The sequence below is a fragment of the Notamacropus eugenii genome, chromosome 1 (assembly GCF_028372415.1).
Source record: "Notamacropus eugenii isolate mMacEug1 chromosome 1, mMacEug1.pri_v2, whole genome shotgun sequence".
Taxonomy (NCBI): Eukaryota; Metazoa; Chordata; class Mammalia; order Diprotodontia; family Macropodidae; genus Notamacropus; species Notamacropus eugenii.
In genome coordinates, this window is record NC_092872.1 from 399,183,553 (window position 1) to 399,195,691 (window position 12,139).

Genomic DNA, 12,139 nt, shown 5'->3' on the forward strand with positions numbered 1-12,139 from the left:
GCAAAACGTATGCCTCGATCTGCATTCAGATTTCATAATTCTTTCTCTGGATGTGGATAACATTTTCCATTATGAGCCTTTTGGAGTTGTCTTAAAACCTTGCATTACTAAGAAGAGCCAAGTCCATCCAAAGTCAGTCATCTCACAATGTGAATGTAACCGTGTACAATGGTCTCCTGGTTCTGCTCCCCTCACTTGTGCTGAGTGCTTTAAAAAAATAATAAATTCTATTTCTTTTAACCCTCCCAACAACCCTGGGAGATAGGTATTATTATATCCTCATTTTACATTTGAGGAAAATGAGGCAAACAGAGACTAAGATGACTTGCCCAGGATGATACAGCTAATAAGTGTCTGCTCTAGATTTGAACTCGGGTCTTCCTGATTCCAGGCCCAACACTTCTTCCTACTGAGCCACTGTCTCTTTGATATGAAATACTAGCAAGGTGGACAGCACTAAAATGCACAACTAGACACTTCAGTAGCAACATGGGGCAGTTGGGACTGTCTGAGGCTTCTTGGCCACTCTAATATGAGATCAGTCATTTCATCTACTCTTCATTAGTCAGGGTTTCCATGCTGCCAAAATGCCTTCCGAACCTTCTCTGCATTTTTCTGCTCTGCTCTTTGGCACAGATGATCATGCATAGCAATTCCTTCCCATTTGATCTATAGAAGAGCTTGTCAGATCCCTCCCTCCATAATGGTGGGATCAGTTTTGTGTGGGGTGGGATCCTACCTCACCACTCCAGGAATGCCTCATGATGACAGACTCCTTCTGGAAGTTTGAAGCATCCTAGGCTCACTTGGCAGGGAAGCAGGTTTTATGTTTAACAGCTGGCCTCTCTGCTCTCCAAAGAAAAAGGCTGAAATCCCATCTGTTCCTCCCTCCCCATCCCCCTCCCCCAGTGACCATGTGTACTGGAACATTCATGGAGACAGCCGAATTGTTTTCCCTGAACCTTCTCTCTTTCTATCCTATTTCTCTCCCAGACCACTTGCCTCTTTTGCAACTACCCCCCCCCCCATTCCCTGCTAATTAAGATGAAGTTGTCACTAACCAAAAGACCTTGGATATCTGCCTACAACATCATTTTATCTCCCCATTTCAACATGACATCTGAATTTAACCCACCCCCACCTCCCAAAACACACATTTCTGGCCTCGGTACAACTCAGAGAGGTTCCTCTGCCTAATCTGAAGTCTTGGATGGTATATTCACAGCAGGTGCACATAGTATTGCCCCTCTTGTCTCTGATGAGAATTAGAAAAGGAAGCAGAACTCAAGAGTGGCACTTCCAACCTCCATTCATTCTGTCTCCCAGAATCCCACTACAGAGGTGGAGAAAGTCCTGCCTCCCTGGTTTCAGAGGCATAGTACATATTAACTTAATTTATTGCTTGGTGATGAAGAGATAGTCCATGCCCTGAGCCCTGAAAACTTGGCAACCACGGATGCTTTTATGGTGTATTACAAAATATAAATAACTTTTTAAGGGCTTAAAGGAGCCAGCTCCCAAGATTAAATTGATACTGAAGCCGAAAACCCTTGTTTTAAACCCACCAGCAGAGTCGCACAGCGGTCTTGGAAGGCAGACTGCCCAACCCCAGAGAAACTTGATATGTTATAAATTTGATCTGTACAGCTTTCGTGAAGTGCTGTGCTTAGCAAAACCTCTCTTTATTAGGAAATAAAGCAATCTTTTGAGAGCAGGTAGGTCAGGGGCAGTGGGCAGGGGGTGCTCTACAGGGCAGACTCTCTTAACAAAGTCACCAGAGGTAGGAGCTGTAAGATAATGGGGCAACAGATGGCTCCAGGCAGGAAGGTGAACAGAAGCCCATGCTGATACTTTGGGTCACATAACCAATAATAATGAAAAATCCACAACCTTCTCAGTTTGGGCTTGAGCTAAGAAAAAAGCTTGCTGAGTACTTGAAAGAATTTAAATATTCATTATGTAATTAATGCTGCTCAGTCATTTAAAAAAACACAACTTACACTTTTTTTTGAAGAACATCTTAAGTACTTATCGATTGAGAACTTTTATAACTCTCAAAATGGAAGCATCCCCATATCTCTACAGGTATTTTAAATGAATTGAATTAATCATAGGCTTAAAAGTCTCTAGCGATCTTCGTTAACTTCCCTGGGTTTAATTAAAACATCTGTGCACTTTTAATTTATCGATTCATCCAACTCATATGTCATGTTTTTAACACACCCCAGCATGCTCTGCATCATTTTTAACCCGATTTCCACTTAACTAAAGCAATTAAATTCACCCCGGATTAATTAAAGCATCCATACTTTAGTGCTTAAGTCAGCGTGTGCTGCTTTCCCCACATGGTTTCTGAATGTCAGAGATTTGACACACCTGATGAGTTTTTTGTCCTTCTGGAAATTCTTCCCTGAATCACTTTCTTGCTTATTAATGTGCTATTTGACAGAATCAGAATGAGGAATTTGGTGGATCTACCCTTTGGCCCTCTGAGGCAGTGACCCTGACCCGGGCTGTCAGGTAGAGTCCCCTTGTTCCCTCTGCTGGTTGAGTCCAGTCTGGCTCTCACCCCATAGAGACCAGATACACTATCAGAAAAGGAATAGTCTTTGCTTCAGATAGAGCTCTGTTATCCTTAGTCAGAATCGCCATGGCACTGTGTATTTTTATTTTGTAACTGATCTTTGACACTTTCTTCCTAAAAAGTCAGCAATCACTGCTCTGCCCATTTACTGGATGTGAAAACTGAGGTTCTGGGAAGCCAAGGTGCTTGTTGTGAGCAGCAGAGTGAATGAAAGATAGAGCGAGAACTAGAGTTTACCTCTGTTTCTACTAACAGCGCCTTGACAAATTATCATGCTGCAATTCTGCTGCACGTTCATTGTCTTTTTTCCCCATCATAAACCAAAATGAGGAATCTGTTCTTTTATATGTGTTTAGATATCCCCCTTAGTGATTCAAGGAAACCAAACTGTCCCCTGCTGCCTTTACACTGCCTTTGGAACACTGGATTTAAGTAGTCTGGAAGAGTCTGTTTTCCAAAGGGAAACTAGAACAGATGCTAACACTTTCATTTGAAAACATCTTTATTTGTGATTTCTATCTATACATGAGTACATCCATGCAGGAACTGCAGAGTGCTGGGCTTTTTAACAATGCTCTTTATTACTAACCAACTTTAGAAACCTTAGACCCTTTTTAAGATGTCCCATCTGCTTCATGCTACAAGTGGAGAGCTCACTTTAGTTAAGATTGGGAATACAGGTGGTTTGTTGCATTACCTCCCATGGTGCAAATAACACTGATAATTCATCTCAGCACATAAGTTAGTGAGAAAGGAATTTTAGAAAAAAAAAAAGCCTTCCATCTTGATCATTAAGATAAGCATCAGACTATTTAGGTTAGTCTAAATCATGTCTCTTTTTTTGGCATCAGCCTGTTAACTTGTCAGGTGTTACTGCCAACATTGACTTTTCTCCAGCATAACTCTAAGAACTGCCATTTATAAAATTTAGTAAAACACAAATGATAACATTTTTACCAATTTTTAATTGATTTTTAATAGAAACCCATGCACACAGTGTCATATTCCCCTAGATGATAGAAGGAAAATAAAAAAGAGCAGGAACAAGAAATAGCTTTGTGTTTGTAGAAGAAAAATTCTGTAGTCTCTGTTTTAGGCACAAATTTGTTAATTAAAAAAGTCTAAACATCCTTTCTTAGGGAAAGAAAAAACTAAAGAGAGAAACATCCATCCTGCCTTTGAAAATCTCTCTGACCCACATCAAAAGAAAAGTAGCAATTCCAAACTAAGGTAAAACATAGTTACAAAGTTCAGATAAACAGTTTTGATTCATCAATAGAAAGTTGAGCTACTTAACTTTCCATACCCTGGAGAATCTTTTCCTAAAATAATTCAATCCCTTTTTAACCCCTCCCCCCCAAGGATTTTCTTTTTCCCTAGTTGAAGGTGAACTCAAGTGCTACTTCTCTTAATTGAATTAATCAAAGTGCTCTCAGTTTTGATTAATCAGTTTTCAGGTGAGGCTGATGAGGTTTCTCCCTTTAGAAAGTGGTTAAGACTTTGACAAAAATGATGCTACAGAACTTCATGCTAGGACACCATGTCCTCATGTTGATTACGTATAGGTAACTTTTCCGTATAGGTGAGACCAAGGACTTCAGGCCAAAACTCAGAGAAAATATTATTTTTCATGTTTCTAAAGTGGGAGACTGTTCATACACCTCCAAACATCTCTATACCTTGTTATCTGTCTTCCTTTCACTGGACAGAATATAGGAAAGGTAAAGGGATCAATATTTTGATGAGCATCTCTTGATGATGTTTCCCTCTTTGGAATGTAATAGATTTTCCCCATAGAATATTATTTCCAAGTTCAGCTTGAAACACCTGCATGAGAAACAAGTCTGTTGGCTTCGATTCACTATCTATTGAAAAATGTCAGATATTTGATGCCCAGTGTTATTTTTCATAAAATATTTAGTACAAAAAAATAATGAATAACCACATTTAAACAATTATAAAAATATGGTATAGTAAAGGTTTTAACTATCCTAGTCATCTGGCTTATATGTAGAATTTTCCCAGCAGGAACAACATGGACTCAGAGGCTGAAATGGTCTGGTTTGAGTTATGTCAGAGACTGAATCAATTATCCCCTCGAGAAGATGTTCTCAGGTGTAGGGCAGCCCTGGGAGCATTGGTGAGGAGTTCACTTGGCATTTATCTGCCCTCAGTTTGCCCTGGTAGCAAATGGATTACTAGAGAGCTTCACTCTTCTAATTAGCCTAGCCTTATGCTTTTTTAAGTAACACCAACAAAGCCCAGACAGTATCCTGTTAGCCAAAAAACATAAAGAAGTTTTGCATTTTTGACTGCGCTCGGGTTGAGTTTATAGTTGCTTCTCAGGAGACTTATACTGAATATATATTTTGCATTTGACATTTAGCAGGAGTTTGGTGTGGCTCTGAGCTATGCTGGATGAGCAAGGTTATCACTTTGTCTTAATTGGCCTCACCAGTGTAAGGGCAGGGCTACTCCTTCCTTTTCTGTCACTGTCTTGGCGCCTCTCTTTGAAGATAACCTTCTTTCCCCCCAGCTTCTTCCTCAGTTTCATCCCCCTTGCAAAGTGATTTTCTTTTCAAAACTAAATGATAATCAATAAGCATTTGTTAAGTGCCTACTATGTACCAGGTATTGTGCTAAGCACTGAGGACACCAAAGAAAAAAGGGAAAGCTATAGTCCCTGCCCTCAAGGTGCTTATAATCCAATGAGGGAAGATAAAACAGCAAAGGAAGCAGAAAAGGGAATGAAGGAAAAGCATTCTGTGGGAAAGGGCATGATGCCAAAGTTTAGAGGGTTACAGCTAGTGGGAAATGAAGAGATGGCTAGGCTGGGCCTTCTTCTTAAAAAGCAGCTCTGGGAAAAGCTCTCCAACTCCCTCTGGGATCAGAAGGAAGGGCTCCTGGGGCAAAGGGCACTGATAAGGTATGAGTTTGAAAGTTGATGTTATCTTACAGGACAATGAGGTTCCTGGGGCATGATAGTCAAATTCAGAGGAGTTTAGTCACTTAGGTTGTGTTCATCCTTCCTTTTCAAAGAGGACCATGACATCAGAGAAATGATGACATGACTTGCACTTGACTTTGTTTTGAGTGAGGGAGGGTTGTGCAAAGTCACCAGCCTCACTTTCTCCTCCTGAATCATCTGGATCATGTGACCAGATATTCATCAGGATGACCAGAGATGGCCCAGGATGCAGTGGGAGACCTTGACCTGTCAAGGTCTCTTCAAAAACAAAGGAGAAACACAACCTGTGAGTAGACCGAGCTGCCCAAATGGGGACCCAGCTAGCTGGGTAACTCCTTTCCTTTCTTTTCCTTCTCTTCCCTTCAGTCACATGAAAATAATGGAAAGGGGAAATAAATGGCCAGTGCCCCACTTATCTTTTTAGATAAACCTCCAGTTTATCACTGCCTCCCCCAGCCAAAGCTGCTGAATTGTTTACCCAGAAAGATCCAAGTCCAATTTTCTCTCTCTACCCTGAGAAGTTCTAAAATTAAAACTTGATAATTTTCTTTTGTTTACCCTGAGCTCCCAAGGCAGGAAGTATTTTTGATAAGATATACCACTGTTTAACAGTTGAAAAATCTATTTTTTTCTCTTGAGGGTTCCTAGGTTTCCTTTATTGTCTCTTTCTCTCTGTGTCATACTAAGGCATGAGCTAGTACTAAAATGGGAGGTTTTTACCCTGAGCCCTCTGTGTTTGGTGTTATTGCTTGGTGATCTCATCAGCTGCCAAGTGTTCAGTTTTCTTTCCATACATATTCTTAAAGCTGTGCATCCATCTCTAATTTCTCCCCTTAGTTTCAATCCCACATTACCGGCTGCCTCTTGGACATCTCCTACTAGATGTCTGGTAAGCATCTCAAACCCAGCCTATTCAAAACAGAACTGATCTTCCCAACTTTCCTGTTTTTGTTGAGGGCACACCATCATCGCAGGCACTCAGGCTTACAAGTTTGGTGGCATTCTACACCCCTCAGTCACACTTACCCCATGTATCCAATCTATTGGCATTTCTACTGTAACAACATTTCTCATATACCTCCCTTTTTTCTCTACTTAAACAATCACCACTCATGTACAAACTCTTATCATCTCTTCTCTGAACAATTTTGGGGGTCTTCTGATTGCCTCAGGTCCCTCTAGTCCAGTCCATCCTCCTAATGACAAAGTGATTCCCAATATGAAGGTCTTATCATGTTCTTCCTCCTCCTTCCTATTGTTAAATTCCAGTGGTTCCCCCTTACCTCCATTTAACAAAATGTTAAGTACTGTTTGACATTTAAAGAACCTGGCCCTGTCCTGTCTCTTGGGATCTTCTTACACTTCCCTTCTGTCCATGAATTTTACAAACCAGCTACCCTGGATTGCTCTTCCTCACATGTAGTGTCCGATCCTCTAATTGTGCATCTGCAGTGGTGGTTTCTCATGTCTAGAATGTTCTTCCTCTTCACTTCTGCCTCTTTTCTTAAAGATTCATCTCAAATCTCACCTTTCACAAGAAACCTTTCCTGGTCCCCTCCCACCAGGACTCCCTGCTAGTCCCTTTCGTTCCTTTTGTTCATATTTTACATGTGCATAATTATTTGCATATTATTTCCCCTGTTGGAATGTGAGTCTCTTAAGGGCAGTGATCATATCTTTCCCTAGCACTTAATACATTGCCTAGCACTTAATAAATACTAAATAAATACTTGTTCATTGACTGGCTGGCATAAAAGACAAAAGGAAATGGAAAACAGAGTCTGAAGAAATAGAGGTTCAGAGAATAGGTACACACCTCTCTCAGAAAGGGAGGAAAAATGGGAAATGGAGACAAGATGAGGGAGGCTTCCCCAGCTCTGATTTCAGCTATCTGAACAAATCCTGCAAACCCAGCATCTACTCTGTGTCCTTCCTGCATGTTTTGATCATTCAGATCTTGTCCAAGTAGTCCAGTGCAAAGGGCCTCATGGCTGATATCCTTCCATGTTTCCCTGGAGTGCCCCCCTTTTAGCTTCCAGCACAGCTGCCAGTCATGGTAGTGACCCCTCTTCTGGGTACCTACTTCCCTGCTCTCATACTGATATACTCATCCCCCAACATATACTCTCCTCCTTTGTTGCTTCTTTTGTCCTTTAATGTATGAAGGAATCAGCTCGTCAATCAAAAGTCTGGCCCCAGTCAATCCAGCATTGGAACACTTTCAGGTCAAGGAGTCAGTGCTGCAAAGATTTCTGTCTTGACCAGCAGGCATCCTTCTCCATCATCCCATATGTTGCTAGCAACCCAAAGGGGCCAAACAAAAGAAATTTCTGTCCTAATTTCAATTTTTCTAGAATAATTTAGGTAAACTGCATTATTAATTTGATTTTCCAGACATTGAATTTAAAATTAAAACCATTCTTAACCAATGAGGGAATTTCAGCTCCTGGCTCCTCAGTCCTGGCCCCTCTTCTACTACCACCTATGTGTGACTTCAAAGGTCTGGAAGGGAAAAGGAAGAAAAAAAGGAAGGAAGGTTGCATTATGAACAAAGAGAAAACATTTTTGACTCTCTTTTGCTGTTGATGAAAATATCCAGTCTGTATCCACTTTGGTTCACAGAGATTCTGACATTTTTTTAGAATAGGTCCCAGTTCTATTATTTTCCCTTAAGTCAAACTTTCCCCCATCTATAGGTCATCTTGGTTGGTTGGTTGTTGTCCATTGTCAAAGAGGACCAAAATGACATCACTATGCTAGAATCAAGTTTCAGTGTATCCAATTGTGGCTGGTCAGACCAATACAAGCTCAGAATGGTCTGCCACTGATTGGGCACAAATAGTCCATGTGAACATTTGGGGCAGATCCTCTAAATTTGCATGTCATGTTTCTTTTGAGCTACTTCAATTCTGCTTGCTCATAGAGCACAGCACCTTCTCTGAGGTGGGCACGCCATACTGGACGACTCTGTGCCAGTCTCTCCGATGTCACACAATCAATTCCAAAGTTCTTACATGAAGCTCTCAGACTCAGAATTGAAGTATATAACTTGGACATTTTACGAATGTGTTGGCTAGTTATTTCCTTACTATGTTCTTAATACTTCAGTACTCAAGGAGAGAATATCCATATTCAACAGAAAAAAATTATCATCATTATTCTCATAAACAAGAGGCACCTCTATTTTTACCCAGTTTTTTTAGCCTGAGTTTTATGAGGAAATTTTCAAACCCTTCCACATTTCTGAGAACACACCAGTAAACCATTTCTCTCTCAGCAAAATAAAAACAAAAAAAGTTGACCAAATAATTTTCCCCAGTCAATTGCTTAATGTCATTTCCTCCTCTCTCTTTCCCTAAGTGTTTATATGGTTACACTGGGTGTGAAGCAACTGCCTTGTCAGTCAGCCAGTAGTTGTACTCACTGTGAACGGATCCCAGTATTAAAAGGCAGAAAGCAAGTTTCCTGGCCTTGGAGGGCTTACCCTGGAATGTCAGTTATGGTATTCTGAGCTCTCCCCTCTCCTCTAATGGCAAGATGAAGCTATGAAATTTATGGGACATTTTACCCAAATTGATTTTGCAAATAGCTCACCAGATACCATCTGAACAGTTGTTCTCCTTCTTCAACACTTTTCAAGGGCTGGTCCCAGCTCATTTGACCAGTTATTATACAGGTTAAGCAGACAGTCTAAGATGATGCAACAAGCATTGGCTGTGGAGTTAGACAATGTAAGTTTTGAAGACTGCCTCTGTTACTTACTACAGTCACTTCCTCTCTCTAGGCCTCAGCTTCCTTGTATGTAAATGATCTCTCAGGCCCCCTTTCAGCTCTAAGTCTATTATTCTTTCCATTCTTTTCTAGAGATGACTATTGTGTTCACATGGTCCTATCAACTCCATATGTTCTCCCTTACCATTTGTTATATAGATTAATTTCTGACTGTTTTCTCCATTATTTGAGAATCACAAAATGCCAGTAACACACAATAAATATTTATTTGTTCTATCAACAATGTCTTTTAACTAGATAGTGCTTGACATACATACAGCTTGGTTTTGGGGGTAGGAGGAGAGGGAAGGAATGCCAAAAAAAAATGCAACGTATAGTCTTAGCCTTAAAGAAATTCACACCTAGTTGGAGAGACAAGATGTATATATGTGAATCAATAAGCAGCGGTACTGGGATTAGATAACCATATGGAGCAAGAGAACAAGAGGTGTCCTAAAACAATATATGCTAGATGAGTTATATAAGCAATAAAGAGCGTAAAGATGGAAAGATTACCCAGGTCAAAGTGTTTTCTTTAATGCAAGTATTGCAGAGTTGTATGTAGAGTCTTGTGTAGATATGTATGCATATATATGTCTACATCAATAAAATATATGACACTACAAAACACAATTGTGTGTGCCTACCCTGTGTTCTGAAATAAGAGATAATACAAGCTGTTGCTACAGAGGATAGATGCTGAATCTACATTAATTATTCCTTAAAATCTCTGAATATTAGGGGTGCTACCCAGTCGTCTCCAAGTTTCAAGCACCAAAATAATTCTGAGATGTCTTTAAATAGCTGGTGCTAAAAGGTGTCATGCTGTCATTTAAGTCTGCTGGTGGTTTCAACTAAGCTACAATTCCATGATCCCTGAAAGGGGTGCCAAGAGTTGGGGAAGGAGGAAACAAGTAGTTCATGGAAGCTAGAGACAATTCCCAATTCTAGAGTCACCATTAACGTTAACATTCCATCCCATTAATATTTACAAGAGCCTTTCCCAAGTAATCAACTAAACCATTAGGAACAGGGTCCTGAGCTTACCTTTTCCTTTCTCTTCCTCTCATGGACACATACATACCACCACCACTGCATGAATATCTGATCTAACTATATTCTTCCACTACTATCAAAAAATCCTGAAGATGCCATAATCAGTGGGGAAGAGAAGGGAATAAGCTTTTATATTGTGCCTTCTAGGTGCCAGGTACTGTGCTAAGTGCTTTTTCCTCAAATTTTATTTTATCTGATGCTCACAATAACCCTTTGAGGTAGATATTATTATTAGTCCAATTAGCTGAGGAAACTGAAGCAAGCAGAAGTAGGGTTACATAGCTATTTAGCACCCGAGGCCACATCTGAACTCAAATCTTCCTGACCCTAGTCCCAGCACTCTATCTGTTGCACCAACTACCTCAAGCAGACTTTAATGTGTGTGTTTAATAACCATAGCAATAGCCCTCTTAGGCTAGTACTTGATGATCATAAAGCTCTTTTGTAATGGTAAAATTGCGTGGTAGATAGAAATAGTATTATTATCTCCATTTTACAGATGATACAACTGAGACTAAGGGAGGTTAAGTAACATATCTCTAATCACACAACCAGTATTGAAGTCAGAGTCCAGGTCTTTGGACTTCCAAGTTCAGTGCAGAAAATGGCTTTCCCCTCCTTGATTTCTGAAAAGGACTCTCTAGTGCTTGCTCACTCTGTGACCTATTACTTTGTCATCCTTCTTTTTGTAGCTGCCTGCCCTGTCCTGTGTAGCGGAAATGGACAATATTCAAAAGGAACGTGCCAGTGCTACAGCGGCTGGAAAGGCGCGGAATGTGATGTACCCCTGAGTCAGTGTATCGATCCTTCATGTGGAGGTCACGGCTCTTGCATTGAAGGAAACTGTGTTTGCTCTGTTGGCTACAAAGGAGGGAACTGTGAGGAAGGTAAATACTACCATGTGCTCTCTGCCTGTGCTCCTGCCCTCTCTTTGGAAACTTCAGAAGGTGGGGAAGGCTTGGGGCTACAACAAAACTGTCCATTGCTAATCTTAGAGCCAAGGTTCCATGGTTGTGGATAAATTAGATATAGATGCAAATAGATGCATAGATTATCCATGATACTCAGGAGTGTTACTTATAAGTAGGAGAATGGAAAGAAATCCACTGGGGATGTGTCAGGTGTGTGTGTGTGTGTGTGTGTGTGTGTGTGTATGTGTTTATCATTATCATAATAATTATTCTCATTTATCATTGAGAGTAGATCATTCTACCTTTGTCCTTTATTTCTCTTCCAGTATCTGCTTTATTCATCTTTGGGTTTCTTTTCCTCTGCTTGAGTCCCTTTCCCTCTCTCCCTTTTGATTTTTCTGTCTCTTGTTTCCTCTTTCTTTCCTTCTTTGGTCCTTTCTTTCTTTCAAATTCTACAAATGGAAAATTTTAAAAATATATTCAGAAAGTGAAAACAAGACTGCCCCCTCCCCAGTGGTGTTTTTATCCTTCCCCATAATCTGAAACCCATATAAGTCTGTGCAAATATTTCAGCAAAAAATTAATATCAATACAGAGCAGTCAGGCTTGAAAGACTACAGGTATCCATGTCATTTAGAGACATCATGTAGGGCAAATTATTCTGGTTACATACAATCACATAGAATTAGAGGAAAGTGGATGTACAGCAAGAGAACAGTGATTTGATGAATACTAAAAAGCTCATTGTATCACACATTTAAGTAGCCTCAGGCATGTGTGGGTAGAAATTAGGGGATTTAAAAAACTGAATCAAACCCTACTAAATATGGTCAGAGTTCAGGCTCAGAA

At 40.3% G+C, this 12,139-nt stretch overlaps 1 protein-coding gene across 10 annotated transcripts in view; it reads left to right on the forward strand.

Annotated features, from left to right (window-relative positions):
* Positions 1 to 12,139, forward strand: part of LOC140518610 (teneurin-2) — a 678,931-nt gene that overhangs the window by 543,998 nt on the left and 122,794 nt on the right. For all 10 annotated transcript variants that reach the window (XM_072630913.1, XM_072630906.1, XM_072630907.1 and 7 more), the window contains one exon: positions 11,072 to 11,266. In XM_072630913.1, the coding sequence (XP_072487014.1) occupies positions 11,072 to 11,266 (195 nt within the window). The remainder of the gene's footprint in view (positions 1 to 11,071; positions 11,267 to 12,139) is intronic.